At 46.9% G+C, this 17,627-nt stretch overlaps 1 protein-coding gene across 1 annotated transcript in view; it reads right to left on the bottom strand.

Annotated features, from left to right (window-relative positions):
* Nucleotides 1-17,627, bottom strand: part of GRAP2 (GRB2 related adaptor protein 2) — a 65,077-nt gene that overhangs the window by 13,355 nt on the left and 34,095 nt on the right. Inside the window, exons 3-4 of the mRNA XM_036458219.2 lie at nt 7,062-7,150; nt 281-372 (exon numbers count right to left, since the gene is read on the bottom strand). Coding sequence (XP_036314112.1) covers nt 281-372; nt 7,062-7,139 — 170 coding nt within the window. The 5' untranslated portion in view covers nt 7,140-7,150. The remainder of the gene's footprint in view (nt 1-280; nt 373-7,061; nt 7,151-17,627) is intronic.

Consider the following 17,627-nt stretch of genomic DNA (forward strand, 5'->3'; position numbering starts at 1 on the left):
TTCAATGGCCAACAGTGCCCCCAGTGGAATTCTTGGAAACCCTGTGATTACAATTATAGATGATTTTAGTTTATGAACTTTAAACAGGTGGTATAAAATTCAAAAGAGAAGGCAGTGAAATGCAAATCTCCCTCCCACCCCTGGCCTTCAGCTGTGTGGTTCCCTCTCAAGGCAACCATTTTTGACAGCCTCCTGGTGTGCGTGGATAATTTTAGTGACTACCAAGCAGTAAGGGGAGTGTGTGTGGGTAGGCCCGTCTCAGCAGGCTGGAAATACTTACTCAGGAAACTGGATGTCTATAAAATTCTTGGGCACGTATCCTTCTTGGCTCCCAAGCTCTGCCTTGAACCACTCCTCTTGGTTACTTAAGATCTACATGGAAGAGAAGGAAGGACAAAGACACTGTAGGGAGGACATCGAGAAGCAAAGAAAGGGGCTGCAGGGTGAAGAATGCTCTTTTATTTTAGGTTTAGAGAAAATAAACAAAAGAAACCTCACAGCTGCCCTAGAGGGGGAGCCGCAGAGCTATCTTTGGGGTTTAGCCTTTCTTTACCTCCAGCTATTTCTGTCCTTGAGTGCCACCTACACAGGTGCCCCCACCATGGCGTGGCCCCCAGACTCAGCACTCAGGGGCTTCCCAGAATCCCTTTCTCTTTCTAGTTTGGAAATTCATGTGCCCCAGACCTTAGCACCTAAGCTCATTGTCTGGGCTGACGGTAAGAAGGCAAGAGTGACTGCTCCATAATTTTTTTCTGTGTCAGGTAACCAGGATCCTTTTAAAAATTTAATTTGCTCTATTTTTCTTTTGGAAACAAGCAGATTAAAACATAAATATCCAAGTGGGGCCAGCTTTGAGAACAGTAACTCTTTGTGTTCACACGCCATGTGGTTCACAAACAATTTGGGCATAAGTCAAGATATCTAGAATGCCTTTTTAAAACTTGCTTTTATTTTATTTATTTTATTTGCAATCACATGTATTCTTGATACATATCTTAGCATCAAGACTATATAAAGACTTCTCAAAATACAATGGTAAAAAAGCCCAAACAATCCAAATAAAAAAGAACAAAAGACATGACAGGCAGCCATTTCATTAAAGAGAATATACAGATGGCAAGGAAGCACATGAAAAGGTGTTCAATATTATTAGTCATTAGAGAAACACAAATTAAGATGACAATGAGTTATCACCACACACCTATCAGAATGGCGAAAATAAAAAGCGAAGGTAGCACCCAAGACTGCCCCGGATGCAGAGAACTGGACCACTCCCACATTGCTGGTGGGAATTAAACTCGCTGTTAGAGCCAGGTCACAGGTCAAACCAGAAGTCCTGCCTCACTATGGCATGGTCCTCCCTTGACTGTGATCCCAAATGTTATCACATCCTGTGATTACACATGTGGCTGGCCTGCCTTGGCTCTATGTGACCTTTGGTTATTTTAGGAAATGTTTTGCCATTAAAAGACAAGTATTTGCCCACAGCAACCCTCTGAGAACGTTTCTATAGTATGTGGCATAGACATGAACAATAATTCAAAATGAAGATGGCAGAGAAAGAAGGTGGGAAGAACCCTGATGATGCCATTGAGCCATGGGATCAGCCACCCAGGAGCCCGCCTACTTCTGGACTCTGGATGAGAATTAATAAATCTTTAACAATTTTTAGTTTCTGTTTCTTGTAGCTGAGAGTGTGTTAACTGATAGGAGTGCTGTGATGAAAGGGAGAGCAGAGGGCGGATCGGAAAGGCTATCTGGAGGAGGGGACATCTGGGCTGTCCAAGCAATGACAGGAGCTCCCAGGAGAAGTCTGATGTCCAAAGAACCACTTCCGGGATATGTGAAAGTGCAGTGCATCCTGGGAGTGAATGCCTCACTCTGGTGAGAGTTTAGATTGTTGTCCAGAGATAGGGAGAGGGGAAACCAGACACCCGGCTTCATGGCCCATGTTGACAGTTTGAATTTTTTATCTTGACATTTATGGGAACCATTGAAGGATGAGCCATTAAAGCAGGGACATAACACAGTGAGAAGGAGAGAGAAGAAAGAGTGCAGAGATGAGAGGAGGGGGAAAGTTGGGGAAGGAACTGCAGGAAGGCTACTGCAGACATCCAGGCGAGAGAGGGAGGGATCTGGCCTAAGAAGAGCTGAGACACATTTTAGAGGAATCAGGAAGCAAAATTTCATGACTGCTTGTGGAGCGAAGGGAGAATGGGGATTCTGGGAAGGATTTCTGGCTGGGGAGGCTGAGTGGGTGGTGATGCCCTCACTAAAATAGAAAACACAGGAGGAGGAGCAGGTCTGAGGGGAACACATGGGCCTCAGCGTGTGGGTGAGCCAGGTTGCCTCCGGGACGTCTGAGGAGAAGAGCTCGGGGAGCAGTGGGAGACACGTGTCTGGACTCAGCAGCAGGGTCGGGATGCTAGATTCGCCGGAAAGTGGGTGGAGTTGCGGCCATAGGACCCCTGCATTTCTCTGTCCCAGAGACAAACAGAGAATGAAAGGGAGCTAAGTGATTGAGAAGCGACGATGGCCTCTTTCTACTGTCCCTCCTGAGGTGGAGGGAAGGGGACAGCACGTTGAGTTTGGAATGAGAAGACCTGGCTTCTAGCTTGGCCCGGCACTCGCTGCGTGACCTTTGGCAAGTCAACTGACCATCCGAAATGCGGGGACGGAAACCCGGGCTCATGCCTTGATGTGAAGATCAGTGGAGCCCTGTACCCGGACTTCCTTCAGAAGGAGTGTGCTGATTTTCAAAAATATAATTCTGTAAAATGTGATTTCTTATGAGGGAGGACTCCAGCTCTGAAGGACACAGAGGGTTTTGTAAGTTCTTAAACGCATTCTGTATATATGTCTTGAGTTTAATCATTTGTTATGAAGAAACAAAAGTGTCCAATAACTAAGTTCTAGAATTGCTGAGAAAAGAAAATGTGACAGTTTCTTACACCAAATGTGGCTACGCTGTCACTGGGAACGTGTGGTGTGTGTATGCGGAGGGGGCGGGGAACAGAAAACTAGGCCAGAAGAAGGAGGATCCACATACAGGCACGAGGGCGGTTTGAGGACGGTTCACTCGGGCCGTGTCCCCGGGTCTATGGTTCCGGAATTCCCTTCTCCCGTCTCCTGGCAATTTGGAGTTTGGCCTGCGTGGCCAATGCCAAACAGGAGAGTGGGCAGGGATGAGGTGAAAGAGGCCATTTGGAAACTGGCTCTCCGCAGGAGAAACCACATTCTGTGCTTAGTTCTCTGACCTGAAACTAGCTGTCATTTTAGTAATCGTGGCTCACACCCATCCACCTCTCCGGCGACTGATGCCGGCCCCTTCTCCCACCACCTGGCGTTCGGTCTGCCTGAGACTGTGTCCCTGGGAGGTGACTTTACAGCCTGTTTTTGGTGTCTAGAAGACAAGGTTTAAAAAAAATCCATTTTCTGCAAAGAAGAGTGTTTGGGGGAGGTGGTTTCCTCCTGCCGTGGCGGGGCCCCGGGTTTCCTGTGCTCATCTCTCCACCCCCCATCTCTGTCCCCGTCACCGAAGCCTGAGCAAGGAGTTCGGCCTGAGCACGGGAGGTCCGATGCCCCACTCACTGTGTCTTCATTCTCATGACGCTGCCCACAGGACACGCTGCTGGCTCCATGGCCTGACACTGGGAAGAGGACGAGTTGTACGGTTGGGAGAATTTTACAATTGGATGGAATTCCTGCTCTTAGAGGCAGTGCAGAAATGTGAAATACTGAAGTAAATGACGCCGGATCAAATTAGTGCTTTTAGGCGGCTGTTTTAGTAGGAAGAATTGGGGTCGGATTAGATGTGCTACAGAACAGACAGACATACTGACAAGTTCAACTGGCGCTGTGTAGCTGCAGGTCCGAGGTTTGACACAAATACAAAACACCTGGCGCCCAGCTTTTCAAATGCTGCTCTCACAGCAGAAGCGGGCTCAGGCCACCTGGCAGGAGTTCTCTGTTCACCATTCTGCCACCAGCATCTAGTGGGCACCTGCTGTTTGCACGGAGGTGCTGGGAATGCAGAGGTGAATAAGCTGGGGCCTTCGCGCCCCCCCCCCCCCCCCCGGGACTCACAGGCTGGAGGGGGTGGCTTGGTGGCGAGCTGGGCAGGCCTTTTTTGTACCCTCTAATGCAAAAGTCTGTTTAGCCTTTTATTTAGCTCTAAAGGCCAAACACAAAAGAGCATCCCAGGAGGGAGCTGCAGAGTCTGTCCAGAAATGGCTTTGAAAACAATGGTGAGGCTCCCAGGCGTTACTCGGCTCCGGGGAGAAGGGACAGGCTTTGCGGCCATATGCAGAGGGTCCCACAGGCAGGGCCCCTCACCCCCGCGCGGCAGACACGCTGAGAAGCTCGGCGAGAAAGCCCCGCTGCTTTTCTCTTCACTGCACAGCTGCAATGGGCAGAGTTTAAAAAGAAAGAGGAATCTGACCTTCTGATGGAGTTCCACACGAGCCTGCAGAAACGCAATCCAGCCATTCAAGAGCACCTGTTTGGGGCCGTGATTTGTATTCGATGCTGGGAAGATGCAAAGACGGCATGGCTCTGCTCCCAGTGAGCTCACAGACCCGGGGAGGGGTCAACCATTCATTCACTTTCCACCTACTAGGGAGGGTCACCTTTCTGTTGTTCTGAACGCTGAGGCAGACCCAGCCCCCGCCCTCACGGAGCTTTGTTCTGTGGCCAACACACAAATGGCCATCAGATCCCATGGGGCAAGGACAGCAACCCGAGGTGCAGGTACAGGCACATCAGAGCACGGGCGCTCGGCCTGCCCATAAATAACTGTCATGTAGGCAGGACATAAATGCCTTGAATAAAGTGCCTGGGAAATGCTGTGGAATCGCTGAAGAGGGAGTACTTACCATTGGTAATTTTCCAGGGCAGTAGGAAGCGGGAGGATTGGTGAGGGTTCTGGGGCAGAGTGGTCAAGTGTGTGTGTGCAGGAGAAGGGCATTTGGAGGATGGGGAGAGCATGAGAGAGAGTGGTGTGTAGTGTGTCCTGCGCAGGGGGAGGAGAGGCATTAGCACACAGAGATGTGTGCGCGCGTGTGTGTGTGTGTGTGTGTATGTGTGTGTGTGTGTGTGTGTGTGTGAGCATGATGAAGCTGGGGACAGACGGCTTAGATTTCAATCAATTGGTAATGGGGGACCAATGAATGCTTTTGAATAAGGAAGTGACATGATCTGATCTGTCTTCCAGAAAGATCCCTCCAGGACTAGCATAGAGGTTGATGGAAGGAGGAAGATACAGGAGGTGATGAGGTCAGTCAGGGGGCTGTGGCCATAGTCTGAACAGGCAGAGGCAGCAGGAATGAGTAATATGAATAATACAGTGGCCACTCAGTGAGCATCCGCTTTGGGATGGGACCATTACCTCTAATCTGTCCCACAACCCTGCAGAACAGATATGGCGTCCACCTAGAGAAGACACTGAGTCTCAGAGGGCAAGTGACTGGCCAGGCCGCACAGCTAGTAAGCTGGATTCAAAAGCAGATTTATCTGTGTCCAAAGCCCATGCTCCTTTTGACTGCATCGGCTCCTCTCTAGCAAAGAAAGGGATTGCTTGAGAAATACCATCGAAGAAAAGTATTCAGAGCAGAGGACAGTGCTTGCAAGTCAGACAGAACTCTATTCAGATCCGGGAGAGGGAGTTAGCAGTGTCACACCCCACAGGCATCTTAGTAGGATCATTATATCCTATAAAAGGACATCGCTGGTGGATTTTAAGAAAGTGTTGGGGGTGAAAGTCAGATTCCAGGGTTTCCGTGGAATGAATGGGAGTAGAAGCACCAGCATAGATAATCCATCCCAGTATTGCCAGCAAAAGAGAGGTAAAAAATTGGAAGCTGGATTGAGAAACGGAGTTAAGGGAAGTGTGTGTTTTTTTCCTTTTAACTTTCCTGGAGAATAGGGAACTTTTAAACAAGATATTAAGCTCTATTTGCAGTGAGAGATGAGTCATATGTTCACCATACCCATGGGTAAGGGAAAGATTGCTCACCAGGTGGCAGACCCTTCTGTGACCTTGATAAGATCCCAAAGAATTGAAGGTCGCTTTTTCCTGAGTCAGCAGTCAAAGGGCATTTTAACCTTGAAAAGCTCTAACATCGAAGGCACATTTTTTTGCAACCACCTTACTTGCAAGGTGAGAACAGCCAGAAGGACAAATATTGGGGGTGTTCAAGTTCCAAACCAAGTCATCCTACCTGGCTCATGCTCCACAGACACTTTCTGAGTCACCTCTCCTGTACCGACACGTGTCTTTCCATAACAAGCATGATCTTAGCGGTGAGACCATGGTGGCCTCTGTGCTGCTGGGAGCCAGATCAACAGCCGAGGCGCTCCGAGGCCAGGCAGGGGGATACTGGCACCTCAGACTCCCCAGCGGCCTCTGAAGACCACCTTTACTCTTTTGCACACAACAGGGGCTAAGATGCACAGTCTGCCAGTGTGAGGCGTGACATTTGGAAGAGGTCCAAGGCCCCTTCAGCTTTGCGAGTGGCCGCTACAGCTCCAGTGCAGGCTGGGTGTGCGTGGCCTTGGTTGAGTCCTATTTCCGCCTACACCCTCATCTTGTAGCCCCAGCCCGCTGAGTCTCACAATGTGCACAGAACCCCACATGGGCTTGCTCCTTTCGGAGCCTCAGCGAACAGCCCAACTCACCTTCATGACATCCTCACACCTGATGTTGCCACAGTGGCTACAAACCACCTTTCACGGTGGGACCACTTCCTCCCTCACCTGTGCTCCCCGAGCTCTTGGGTAAGAGCATCTACAACAGCCCTTCGATGGATTGGTTTCCCCTCCAGAGACAACAGGCATCTCAGGACAAGGATGATGTCTTATGTCAACCGCACTTCTATCCCCTGGGCTGGTAGCTGGCACCCAGGTGCTCAGAAGGAACCCTTTTGATTGAGGTGAACGTCTATTTTGGAAAGGAACCATGTGCGATTCTTTAGAGACAAAGGTACGCATAGTTATTTTAGGTCAGTGGCCGGACAGGAGTAACCTGAACTCCCCAGGGCGCCCCTGGGCCTCCAATCACCTACCTTCAGTGTGTCTCCAGCACGAAAGCTCAGCTCATCCTCGCCCGAGGCGGCGAAATCAAACTTGGCGATGGCTTCCATGTTGGGAGGAGCTGGAAGAAAAGGAACGTGGTCATTGTGCCTTCTGCCGGGAGAAGGACAGCAGTGCACACGGTGCTGGGTAGCAGTCTGAGCAGTGGGTAGGCGAGTGGTCCACTGTCCAGGCTGGAGGGCGAGGCGCAGGCGTACTGTGGAGACTTGTTTTTGAGAGGAGTCCTGCTGGAGCCCTTGGGGCCTGCTTCCTGGCATCACTCTCTGAATCCCTGGATGCCAGGAGCAGGAAGTGAAAGCCAGAGACTGACTCTCTCTTCATCTCCCTTTGCCTGGCCCGGCCCAGCCTGTCACCATTTCTGGGCATCTCCATTTTTGGTTCACAGGAAAGGAGAGTTGTGATCATCTCTAACCTGAGGCCTGAGGGCCTGAAAGACTTTTCTTTAAACACAGTCTTTAAATGTGCCTTCAGTGTTAGAGCTTTTCAAGGTCAAAATGCCCTTTGACTGCTGACTCAGAAAAAGGTGACCTTCAATGCTTTGGGATCTTATCAAAGCCACAGAAGGGTCTGCCACCTGTTGAGCAATCTCTCCCCTACCCATGGGTATTGTGAACATACGACTCATCTCTCATTGCAAATAGAGCTTAATATCTTGTTTAAAATTTCCCTATTCTCCAGAAAAGTTAAAAGGAAAAAAACACACACTTCCTTCAACTACATTTCTCAATCTAGCTTCTAATTTCCTGCCTCTCTTTTGCTGCCAATATTGGGATGGATTCTCTATGTTGTCCGAGGCGACCCTTGGCAGCTATATCTTACCAGGTGGTGTGAATTAGACAGATGCCATGGCATCTTTACATCTGAATCATTTAAGAGAATTAGACAGTGCTGGCCAGTGGGGACCGTCAGGTCCTTCTGTATGTTTGAGAATAGAAAGCTTTCTGGTTTTAGAGTTGGGAGACTCGATTAGTCAGCTTCCTAATTTATGTTATTAATATTGTGTAAGCCAAGTACATTTGGAAAATTTTCATTTTAGTACTTCTGAGTTGAGTTAAAATATTGACCCCTCTTCGTAACAGATGAAACCTGTGTAAAGAGAAATAGGTCAGCCTACAAATGAAATAGAGGTTTTTGTTTTTGTTTTTTGTTCTAGGAGACAGTGGGGATGTAATAGGGAGCTGAGACCTGATTTTGTTGGTGAATGGTTGCAAGTAACTAGCTTCTTGGAGTCTCAGTTTCCTCGTCTGTAAAATGGGGTCATAATATTCAACTACCCTGTTTCCCCGAAAATAAGACAGTGTCTTATATTAATTTTTTCTCCCAACGTTACGCTAGGTCTTATTTTCAGGGGAGGTCTTATCTTTCTACGTGCTAGGTCTTATTTTCGGAGGGTGTCTTATTTTCGGGGAAACACGATAGTAAGAGGGTGCAATTAAACTAAATAGATGCAAAATGTTATATTAGAAGGTAAAGCTAAGTAGCATTTTTGTTTTAAAATAATCTGATGGGATGAATTTCTCCTCAGCAAAGGAAAGCTGGCTAACAGCAGCACAAGTTTCTTCTCATCTCCCCCGTCTCCTAGAACTTTTCTCATTGAAATTTGGTATTATTCTCCGTGACCCTCAAACCCTTTGGTCCTCTGCTAAGATGGCTTACTGTCAGGACAGTCTTGAAAGCTGTTGTTTGGCTTTTATGTTTTGCAAAATTTGTCCAAATCTGAAACCCTTTAGGTTAGTAACACTCAAACTTAATTGACTTTCGGTGACCAGTAAACTGGGACCAGCAAACTGTCCCCTTAGTGGAGGTTTCGGCCTAAGTGACAAGACTTGGGTAAATAAGGAAGAAAGGCCACCTGGGTGGGAGCTGCAGTGGCCGAGATCAGGGGATTGGAGCCATTACTTCTGAATTTAGTTAAAATACTGACCCTCCTAGTAGCAGAGGAGACCTGTGTAGTGGTGACAGCAAGGGACTCATCTCTTTGATTTGCCACATTTGCTTGGCCGTCCAAAGGTAATTTGTAGAGATGAATATTACCCATCCCAAAGAAAGATATTAAGCAAGACATATTTCAGGAGCCAAAGTAAAATGTCACTGCTGTCTGAGCCCTATCACACATCAAAATGATTCTGAAAGCGCAAGGAAAAAGTATACTCTTTGTACACTTTCTTCAAGATCTGTCTATTTAAGGCACATTAAAATTCTTGTGACCTAGGATGACCTACTCAACGGGAAGGCCTATTCTGCCCTCCACAGTGAGAGCTAAATGCCTTTGATGGTTTGATTCACTCCATTACTTTAACATCCAAAGCTTCCCCTAATTAGGCCTTGCCTCTAGTTGGCACCACGTTAAGATGTGGTGTCTGAGGGTCACCCTCATGGTATCAACAGTGGACACTGGCCACTTCAGGAGATCAAGTGTCAGGTGAATGGTCCTGAAAACCAAGATCCCATTTCCATGCAAATTTACCTTAATGAGCAGGATGGAGACCGGGGGAGTGCAAATGTTCAACATATTAGAAAGCCACATAAATTAGAGATGAAAGGAATATTCAAGGCCTGCTCTAGATGTGACCTTGAGCTTGGGAAGAGCTTTCCTCCATGACATGGAACTCCGATTACGCCCTCGGCCTGGGCTGGCTGTAAGTCACTTCAGAGAGAGAGGGCTGAGGTGGAAGCAGAATTGCCTCTGAATAGGGGCACTTTTCTCCTTCCCCCACGAGGCAGGTGGCTGGCTTTCAACGACGCAGCCGCATCACATCGCTCCCCCGCTTATAATATTAATCCTGGCTCAGAAAACCCAATTAAGTAGGCCCGCTCTTCATGATATCGCTTTGAAAAAATTTGTTTGCATCCCATTTCCATTTGTGAAATGGAATCTGTTCAGCTGCTGTTCGGTAGGAGGAAGCTGTGCAGGGGGAGTGAGGTATGCTTTGTTTTGGTTCAAATCGCAGGGCTTTGCAAACTCTTCCCTTGATTTTACCATTCTCTGCCTCCCTAATGGCAGAGGATGGTCCGTGTGCCACCCCTGGAGGCCGGTCTCCTGTGTGAGCATAGAAATGCCTAACAATGTATCTCTCATTCCTCAATAGCCATTCATTTTAATTTAATTTGGGAAAGTTTAAAATTGCCACGAGGGAAGAATAAAACTGAACTAATGTAGTTTATTCAATATTTATCTGTTTGGTTTATAATCTGTACCCACTACCACTGCATACTGCATCTGGGAAACTATATCTATGAATATATGATAAAATATGGTAGCAACACTTTTGAGATAGAAAAGAGGAGAGAGAAAGATGAGAGAGAGGGGATAGGGAGAGAGAGATAAAGAGGAATATGAAGGGGGAAAGAGAAGCGGTTTCTAGAATTAGAATTCCAGAGTGCAATGCCTTCTCCATGCTGTCTGCAGTAACAGTGCCAGTGACCTCACAGGGAGCAGAAGACAGAGCCACCCTTCAGAGGCCTCCCAGCTAGATTAAGTGTGCTTTTCCTGCCAGTGACCAGCTTTAGAAATGGCTGCAATGCTATCTGCCATACAGTGTGCCTGAGAAGTGACAGTTTCCAGGGGCAGGCAAGCCACCTCCAGCAGCCTCCCCTGCCCACCCCAACCCGACGGGGACAATGCCATTTATCCAGGAATCCTACCTCTGAGCCGCCTGTCCCTGCTGCGCCCTCTGCTTCTCCCCAGCCCTCCGCATCTGCCTCACTCCCCCTTCACTAATGGCAGGGAACAGCCATTAGCAGCCCCGTGACATAGATCCGCCTCACTGCGGGGCAGCACTGCACAGGACTCCACGCACGAGTTTCTCTGCCCTTGCACTTTTACCACCAAAGAACCCGAGACAGTATTCAGACTGAACACCAGGAATGCTTCTCTATGTCTGAAATAGTCACCACAGAGAGTGGAAACAAAAGCCAGGAGACAGTGCTGTGACAGACCCATCCGTAACTGATGTCATTTAGCTACATACGAATACCTGTCACACATCATGGCAACACACAGAGCAATTCTGGTGAAATGCAGCTGATGAAGCATCTCATCTTCTGTAATTTCGAATACTGCTCTAACAACAAAGTCACGTGATGCCAAATTAATTGGATTTTGCGAGAAGAGCTCTTGCCGCTAAACTCTCGGCCTTTCCCCTCCGTCCTTCAGCAGCTTAGTGTCTGGAGCCATTAAGAATTTGTTTTTTTAATCCAGAAGGCATACAGAAACCTTTTCAAATTTTTATCTATTTGTTCATGCAGAGGTAGTTCTATCAAAAGACCTTATTTCACCTTAAGATATTTGTTGCACTGTGACCTCTGTGCACTGCTGTGCTTAGAAATGTCTAGTTCAGCTCATTAAAAGCTGTAAAACCAATCTGTATCATGTACCAAACTGATTGAAGGTAGATCTACATGTTTATTGAGAAGAAAATCCTTAACTGAAAGCCAGAATAAGTGGATGTGTTCAGAAACACATGGTTACCATCAAAATGGTAAGAAACCTCTAAAAAGATTTCAGCTCCTCATAAGATAGCTATGAATAGTCAAGGTTTCTGTTTTATGCGGCTCTTAACAAGAGCAATTGCGTAACACCAGAAAGCTGTCTGAAGACTCAGGCTCAAGGTCCATGAGCGAGGGAGCCGGGTCCTAAAGGGAATCAGTGACCCCACTTCCTATTTTCCTGGGGAGAGTTCTAATTTGAAGATCATATTACTTGCCCGAGTTGATACTGTAATTCAGTTAAGACAATGCCTTGGGGGGGGGGGGGAGAAACACTGCTCGTTCTAAGACTCTTAAACAACATGGGGGTTAGAGGTGCTGACGCCCCAGCTGAAAATCTGCATATAGCTTTTGACTTCTCATAAGTGTAGCCGTCCCTCAGTGTCCATGAGGGATTGGTTCCAGGACCTCCACAGATGCCAAATCTGAGGTTGCTCAAGTCTCCTAGGTCAGCATATACAGTAGGCCCTCCACTTCCATGGACCCCTCATGTGTCAAAAACTGTACAGACATTTACTGAAAACAAACAAACAAACAAACAAAAGCCCCACAAAACAAAAACTCACGTATAAGTAAACTGGCATAGTTCAAACCCGTGCTGTTCAAGGATCAACTGTATTGCTTGTAGCATATTTATCAGGACATTAGCAACAAATATAATTTTTATGAATTTATCTTGTGCATCAAATAAAGTGGTAGAATAGTGAGGAGTTAACAGAATAGTGAGGAGCTAACGTTTTAGGTTTTGGGCTGTAGCTCCGAAGAGGAGCTTGGCTGAAAGTGTGAAGTTGGAGCAGCCATTGGACTTCACTTAAGGCAGACACTGGAAGCCACACCCCTTCTATTCCTCAGGCAAAGCCCCTCCTGGAGACTGAGCATTTGCTGCCCTCAGGAACTGATGGGTCAGCTCAACGACTTTCCAGAAATAGGGAGCCTTACCCCGCCAGGAAAAACTGTAGCCAAGCCTCACTGTACACAATAGCTTTGTTCTAGAAAAGTTATTATGAAAAGAGTATTCGTAAATGAACCATATTAGCATACATATGGAAGCTCATTCCATAAAAGAACCCCCGTGGTGAATCCTTTTACGAAGTGCAAAGGAAAATTTGTTATGCAAATCACTACCCTTTAATTTACCTCTTTTGAAGTCTGGATGAGTTTTACAACTTGAACACACCTGTATAACCCGTGAGGCACCTCACACCCTGGGTTAAATCAATATTCGTTTTCCCTCTTCTTAATTCTCAAAACCCTTTTTAAAAACCTCTCCTATTGATATGTAGCTTTTCCCTTTGGAGTATAGACTGGGAGTCGGCAAATGGTTTCTGTAAGGGCCAGAGAGTAGATATTTTTGGCTTTGTCTCCATAAGGTCTCTACCATAACCACTCGGCTGTGCTGCTGCAGCCTGGAAGGCATCCGGGGGAAGAGTGAGGGAATGGGTGAAGCTGGATTCCAATAAAACGGTATCTATGAACGCTCAGATTCGAATAATACACGCCACAAAGTATGATTGCTCTTCTGATTTTTCCACAACCATTTAAAAATGTAAAAACCATCTTAGCTCGTTCTCAAAATGATGTGATGGGTTGATTTGGCCTACTGGCGACAGTTTGCCAATCAGTGGCATAAACGTTTATATTCATCTCCTGTCTCTCCTCAACATTTGTAAACTTGAGGAGAAAGGCTGTAGATTAGTAGACAAAAGGTAGGCTTAGGAGTTGATGGGTTTGGATTTGAATCTTGGATGTGCCATTTACTTCTCAAGTCCCCTGTTTCTTTATCCATAAGACGGCAGTAACTACACTTAATTCATGGGGTCGTGTGTTGTGTGTTCATGTATATAAAGACCTTGGCCCATAGTAGGTATCCAACAAATGCTAATAGTAGCTACTGCTGTTATTTACTCTTAGATTCCCTACAATACCTAACCAGTGCATAGTGGGCACTTAATACATGTTTGCTGAGTGAATAAAAACATGATAAATTATCTGCCATCAGAGATACAACTGTCATTGATTTTCTAGGGAAAGGGACAGCAGATAAGACCCATTTACAAAGATAAATTAATTTCCCACTCAAAGGTGCCCTGACTTCTCAGCAAATGCAGCCAGAGATAAACACACACCCACACTAAAGGTCTGGTTTCTTCAATCCAATAGAGGGCAATGGTGCACCCCAAATCTGCGATTCCAACTGCTAACTTCTCTTTGTATGTGAGTCCCTTTATCTAGACAGGTTTCCCAATTAGGCTCATTGTCTTTTATGCATTTGAAGCATATAAACTTTAACATTTCAAAGAGTCTAAAGCCCATAAAATACAGAATTGCTTAGATGGAAAAGAATTCGAAGCCATCTGCTCCTATGTTTCCTGATGCTTAAATTTCCTCTGAGTTTCCAGAAAAGGTGGTCCCTGTTCATGTCAAAGTGACTGGTCCCTCGCTCCTGCTTTTGACTCTAGGTTAACGGTTTGTGTTGAAACCCCTCTTATTTATTTTCAGGGCCCTGTTCCTCTGTCCAATGGCCAGTAAAAGGGGATAAACTGAGGCAGAAAGGTTCCAGTCCCACCTGTAGGGTTCACATAAAAAAACAGAAACATATAATAGGTTTCAACATAAATCATTAACCTTGAAAATTCATAAGCATAGGACGAACAACTACCTATTGTTCACCTGTCAGCCGCTGCTTAAATAGTCTTCTCCAGACCCAAACAAATCTGTTCTGGAAAAGAAGAGAAGCAAAAGGCTGAGGCTGGCCAGGAGATCGAGGGCTGGCCTTTTCTCAGTGTGAGTTCTCATCTGACAACAGTTTTTGCTCTATTCTAACCCACAGAATCGCTGCTTACAGGAGACCTCTTAATCAGCGGGCCAAGTTGGAAATGTTAACCTTCTGCCTAAATGTCTAACAAGGCTTACATATATACATATATGTATTTTTTACTGTGCTCACTCTTGAATTATCTCTAGCACATCCTCTAAAATACAGACCTTCAAATCCTTTTCTAGTAAGATCCTCCTTCTGGGTTCTCTGGCGACTCAGCTCCTGGGCCAAATGCAGAGGGTTAGGTGGGGGCTGAATCATGGCAGTGGCAACTCAGCTTGCAGGTAGCCATGAACTTGGGAGTGGCCTTCAGGGGTCTCTGCTTTAAACCATTTCCAACCAACAGTTCCTGTTCTTATCTGGATCTCCCAATCAGAGACAAGACCATTTCTTTTGGGGCTCAGGATCCCTGGGGCATAAACAGCCTTCTCAAGAGGACCTGGCCTGTTTCCCAGATGCTCTCTCCATGGGATCTAAACATTTCTGATTTCGTAGCAACCAGAGTGAGTCAAGACAAGCGAAACATACCCTGCCACACCATTTTTGGTTGGTGACTGTGATTTCAGTACCCTCGGAGAGCCTCCACTTTATACACTGAGTGGCCAGATTATTATGATCTCTGAATGCATACTAATCTGGCCACTCTGTGTGTGTGTGTGTGTGTGTGTGTGTGTGTGTGTGTATTGGGGGCCTGGTGCATGAATTTGTGCATGGGTGGGGTACGGCCAGCCTGGCCAGAGGGAGGGGACATGGGCAGTTGGCTTGCCTACCTGCTGGTCAAACTCCTGGTCTAGGGGACAATTTGCATATTAGCCTTTTATTACATAGAATGTACACTGAGTGGCCAGATTATTATGCATTCAGAGATCAGTGTATGCTTTTATGCACACAGGACATTCTTACTTTCCTCGTTCCCTGGTGACTCCTTATTTCCCCTCCAAAATTGCAGGAAAGCGTAAGTCCCCTTGCTTGACAATAGGGTGAACCCAGGGAACTGGAGGGGCCCTCCAAACCCTGACTGAGAACAGCAAGCAGTTCCTGGAGGCTGATCTGCTGATGCCAGTCGTGGAGGCCACAAGGAGTGGCTTATGAAAGAAGCCTTCAGGGCGTTCCCCATCTTTCTGTGCATGTCTGCTCCCCACATACCACTCAACCTCTGGCTACTCCGCCTTCATGGAATGCAGCAACAGAGCTGTCTCTGGTGGCAGGTAACTAATGGGCAGTGGGTTTTTAGGGGTGTTATTCTCTCCTTGGGCTGCTCAGGCTCCGCCCATCGGCCTCCTCAGGGAGGTTGGCTTTACACACCCCTACCAGGCTCTGTCTACCAATGCGCCTCCTGCAGACCCTCGGCCAACCTCTTCGGTTTCAGTCCCAGCCTTTGGCCTTGTCTTGAGATCTCTTCTAATTTTTTCAATAGGAACCATCTCTTCAGCTAGAAGGCACTTGGTTTCTAGGCTTGGAAGCCAAATAAAAATATTTCAAAGACGCACAGATACGCTGTGCACAACCGGAGAGCTCCTCCAAATCCTGTATATCCTTATTTAATCAAGTTGCTCTTCTGCAGGTCCCTGTTTGCCACTGTGGATCAGGGAGGTCCCACTGCTCTCAAGGATGCTGTTCTCTTTTTAAATTAGTTCCTCTTTTCCTGCTTAAGGTGTTCTTTTTTGGGTGGTGGGGGTGGGGGTGGGGGCAGGATAGTAAAAGGAGGGAATAGAAGAGGAAGAGGACAAATCAGGAGATTGTCCCAGTGCAGGTCCCCTCCCCTGGGGAGCAGCCTTGTAAGATGAGTGATGTCCAGATGAAGGGTCATTTGCTCTTCCTTTTTCTGATATATTTTTTAAATTATTTTTTGTTAAAGCATAGTTGACATACAATATTATATTCCTTCTCTGATTATGTATCACCTCATTCTTTTTTAATCAATACCAGTCTGGCTTATAAAACGTAACTTTTTCTAAGTTCAAATGTTATTTGTCCTCAAATTCCTTGTTAGAAAAAGATCTTTGTCTTTTAGTGTAGTGTACATGTCCCATCAAACTCAACCCATGTCATCCTTCTCTTCTTAACTTGCTACTGTCTGCAAGGTGAGGCTGCTGGCATCTGTGGAGGCCCCTGCGACCCGGACCTCAGGGAGACCTGCTTCCAATCTCAGATCTGACTGGTAGCTGGGGAGACAATTCTCCATGCCTCAGTATTCTCATCAGGAATCCAGATTATAATCCTCACTCCACGGCACTGTCGGGAGGAGGATGGAGAATGCTCGGCTCTTCCTTGGTGTTTGACAGTTTAGCATCTTTCTCTAAAGCATCTCTGCTACTTACCACCCTTTCTTGCAGAGAAGAAAATTTCAAAACTATTTATAAAAAGTGTATACCCACAAAGCATATACAGTCCTTCTCAGCTTCTCAAGTCCCGTTATTCCTCACACTCCTGGATAGTACTAGCCTCTCTCTCACCACGGAGTTCTGGGTGCAATGTCACAGGAGGGTACAACACTCTTATAATCAAGACAATCCAGCGAGTGAGAGAAAAGATGGCACTAACAGAAGGGAGGTGGGGAAATGGAACGCTGAGCAACAGAAAACTGATCTGGCTTCTCAGCCTTGCTGTGGGCCCAGAGCTCAGCCACCGAGTAGCTACCTTTAAACAGGAAGCCCGGGCAGCCACGCTAGGAGAGCACCAACCGCGCCTCACCTAAGTCTAGAACAATCAGCTCAGAGGCCCAGTGCGCCTCCTGCAGACCTTGTCCGTTCTGCTCATTGATATGGTCCATCAGGTGCCAGGGGTTCACAGAAGTCTCCCTTTGCAACCTGGATTATTACTGTTCCCACCACTCACACTCTATAGCTGAGAAACTGAGGCGAGAGGTGAGAGTGCCTGTCTGCTGGCTCCTCAGGCTGTGCTCCTGCTTCACCACAGGCCTCTGCCAGTCCTAGCAACATGGTGCCAGTCTTGCCCTGGTGCAGGATAATGACTAACTAGCTTAAGGTCCCCAACCCTTCTTGGTCGGCTGTCCTTCTGCCAGGCAATTGGTGGCAATAATTCTCACACATCCACAGAATTCAGGCCCATCACTCTTTGGTCAAAGAGGCAAAGATTGCAATAAACGTGGCTGACCCCAGGCAATCACGTGCTTTAAGGCGATGGCAGAAATGGAAACAATCTCTGTTAATAAACTTACAAGGTACTGCTCTGTTCTATGCCTTTCTGCTCCGTTTTCTCTCTCATTTTC

The sequence above is a fragment of the Pipistrellus kuhlii genome, unplaced genomic scaffold (genome assembly GCF_014108245.1).
Source record: "Pipistrellus kuhlii isolate mPipKuh1 unplaced genomic scaffold, mPipKuh1.p scaffold_m20_p_3, whole genome shotgun sequence".
Taxonomy (NCBI): domain Eukaryota; kingdom Metazoa; phylum Chordata; class Mammalia; order Chiroptera; family Vespertilionidae; genus Pipistrellus; species Pipistrellus kuhlii.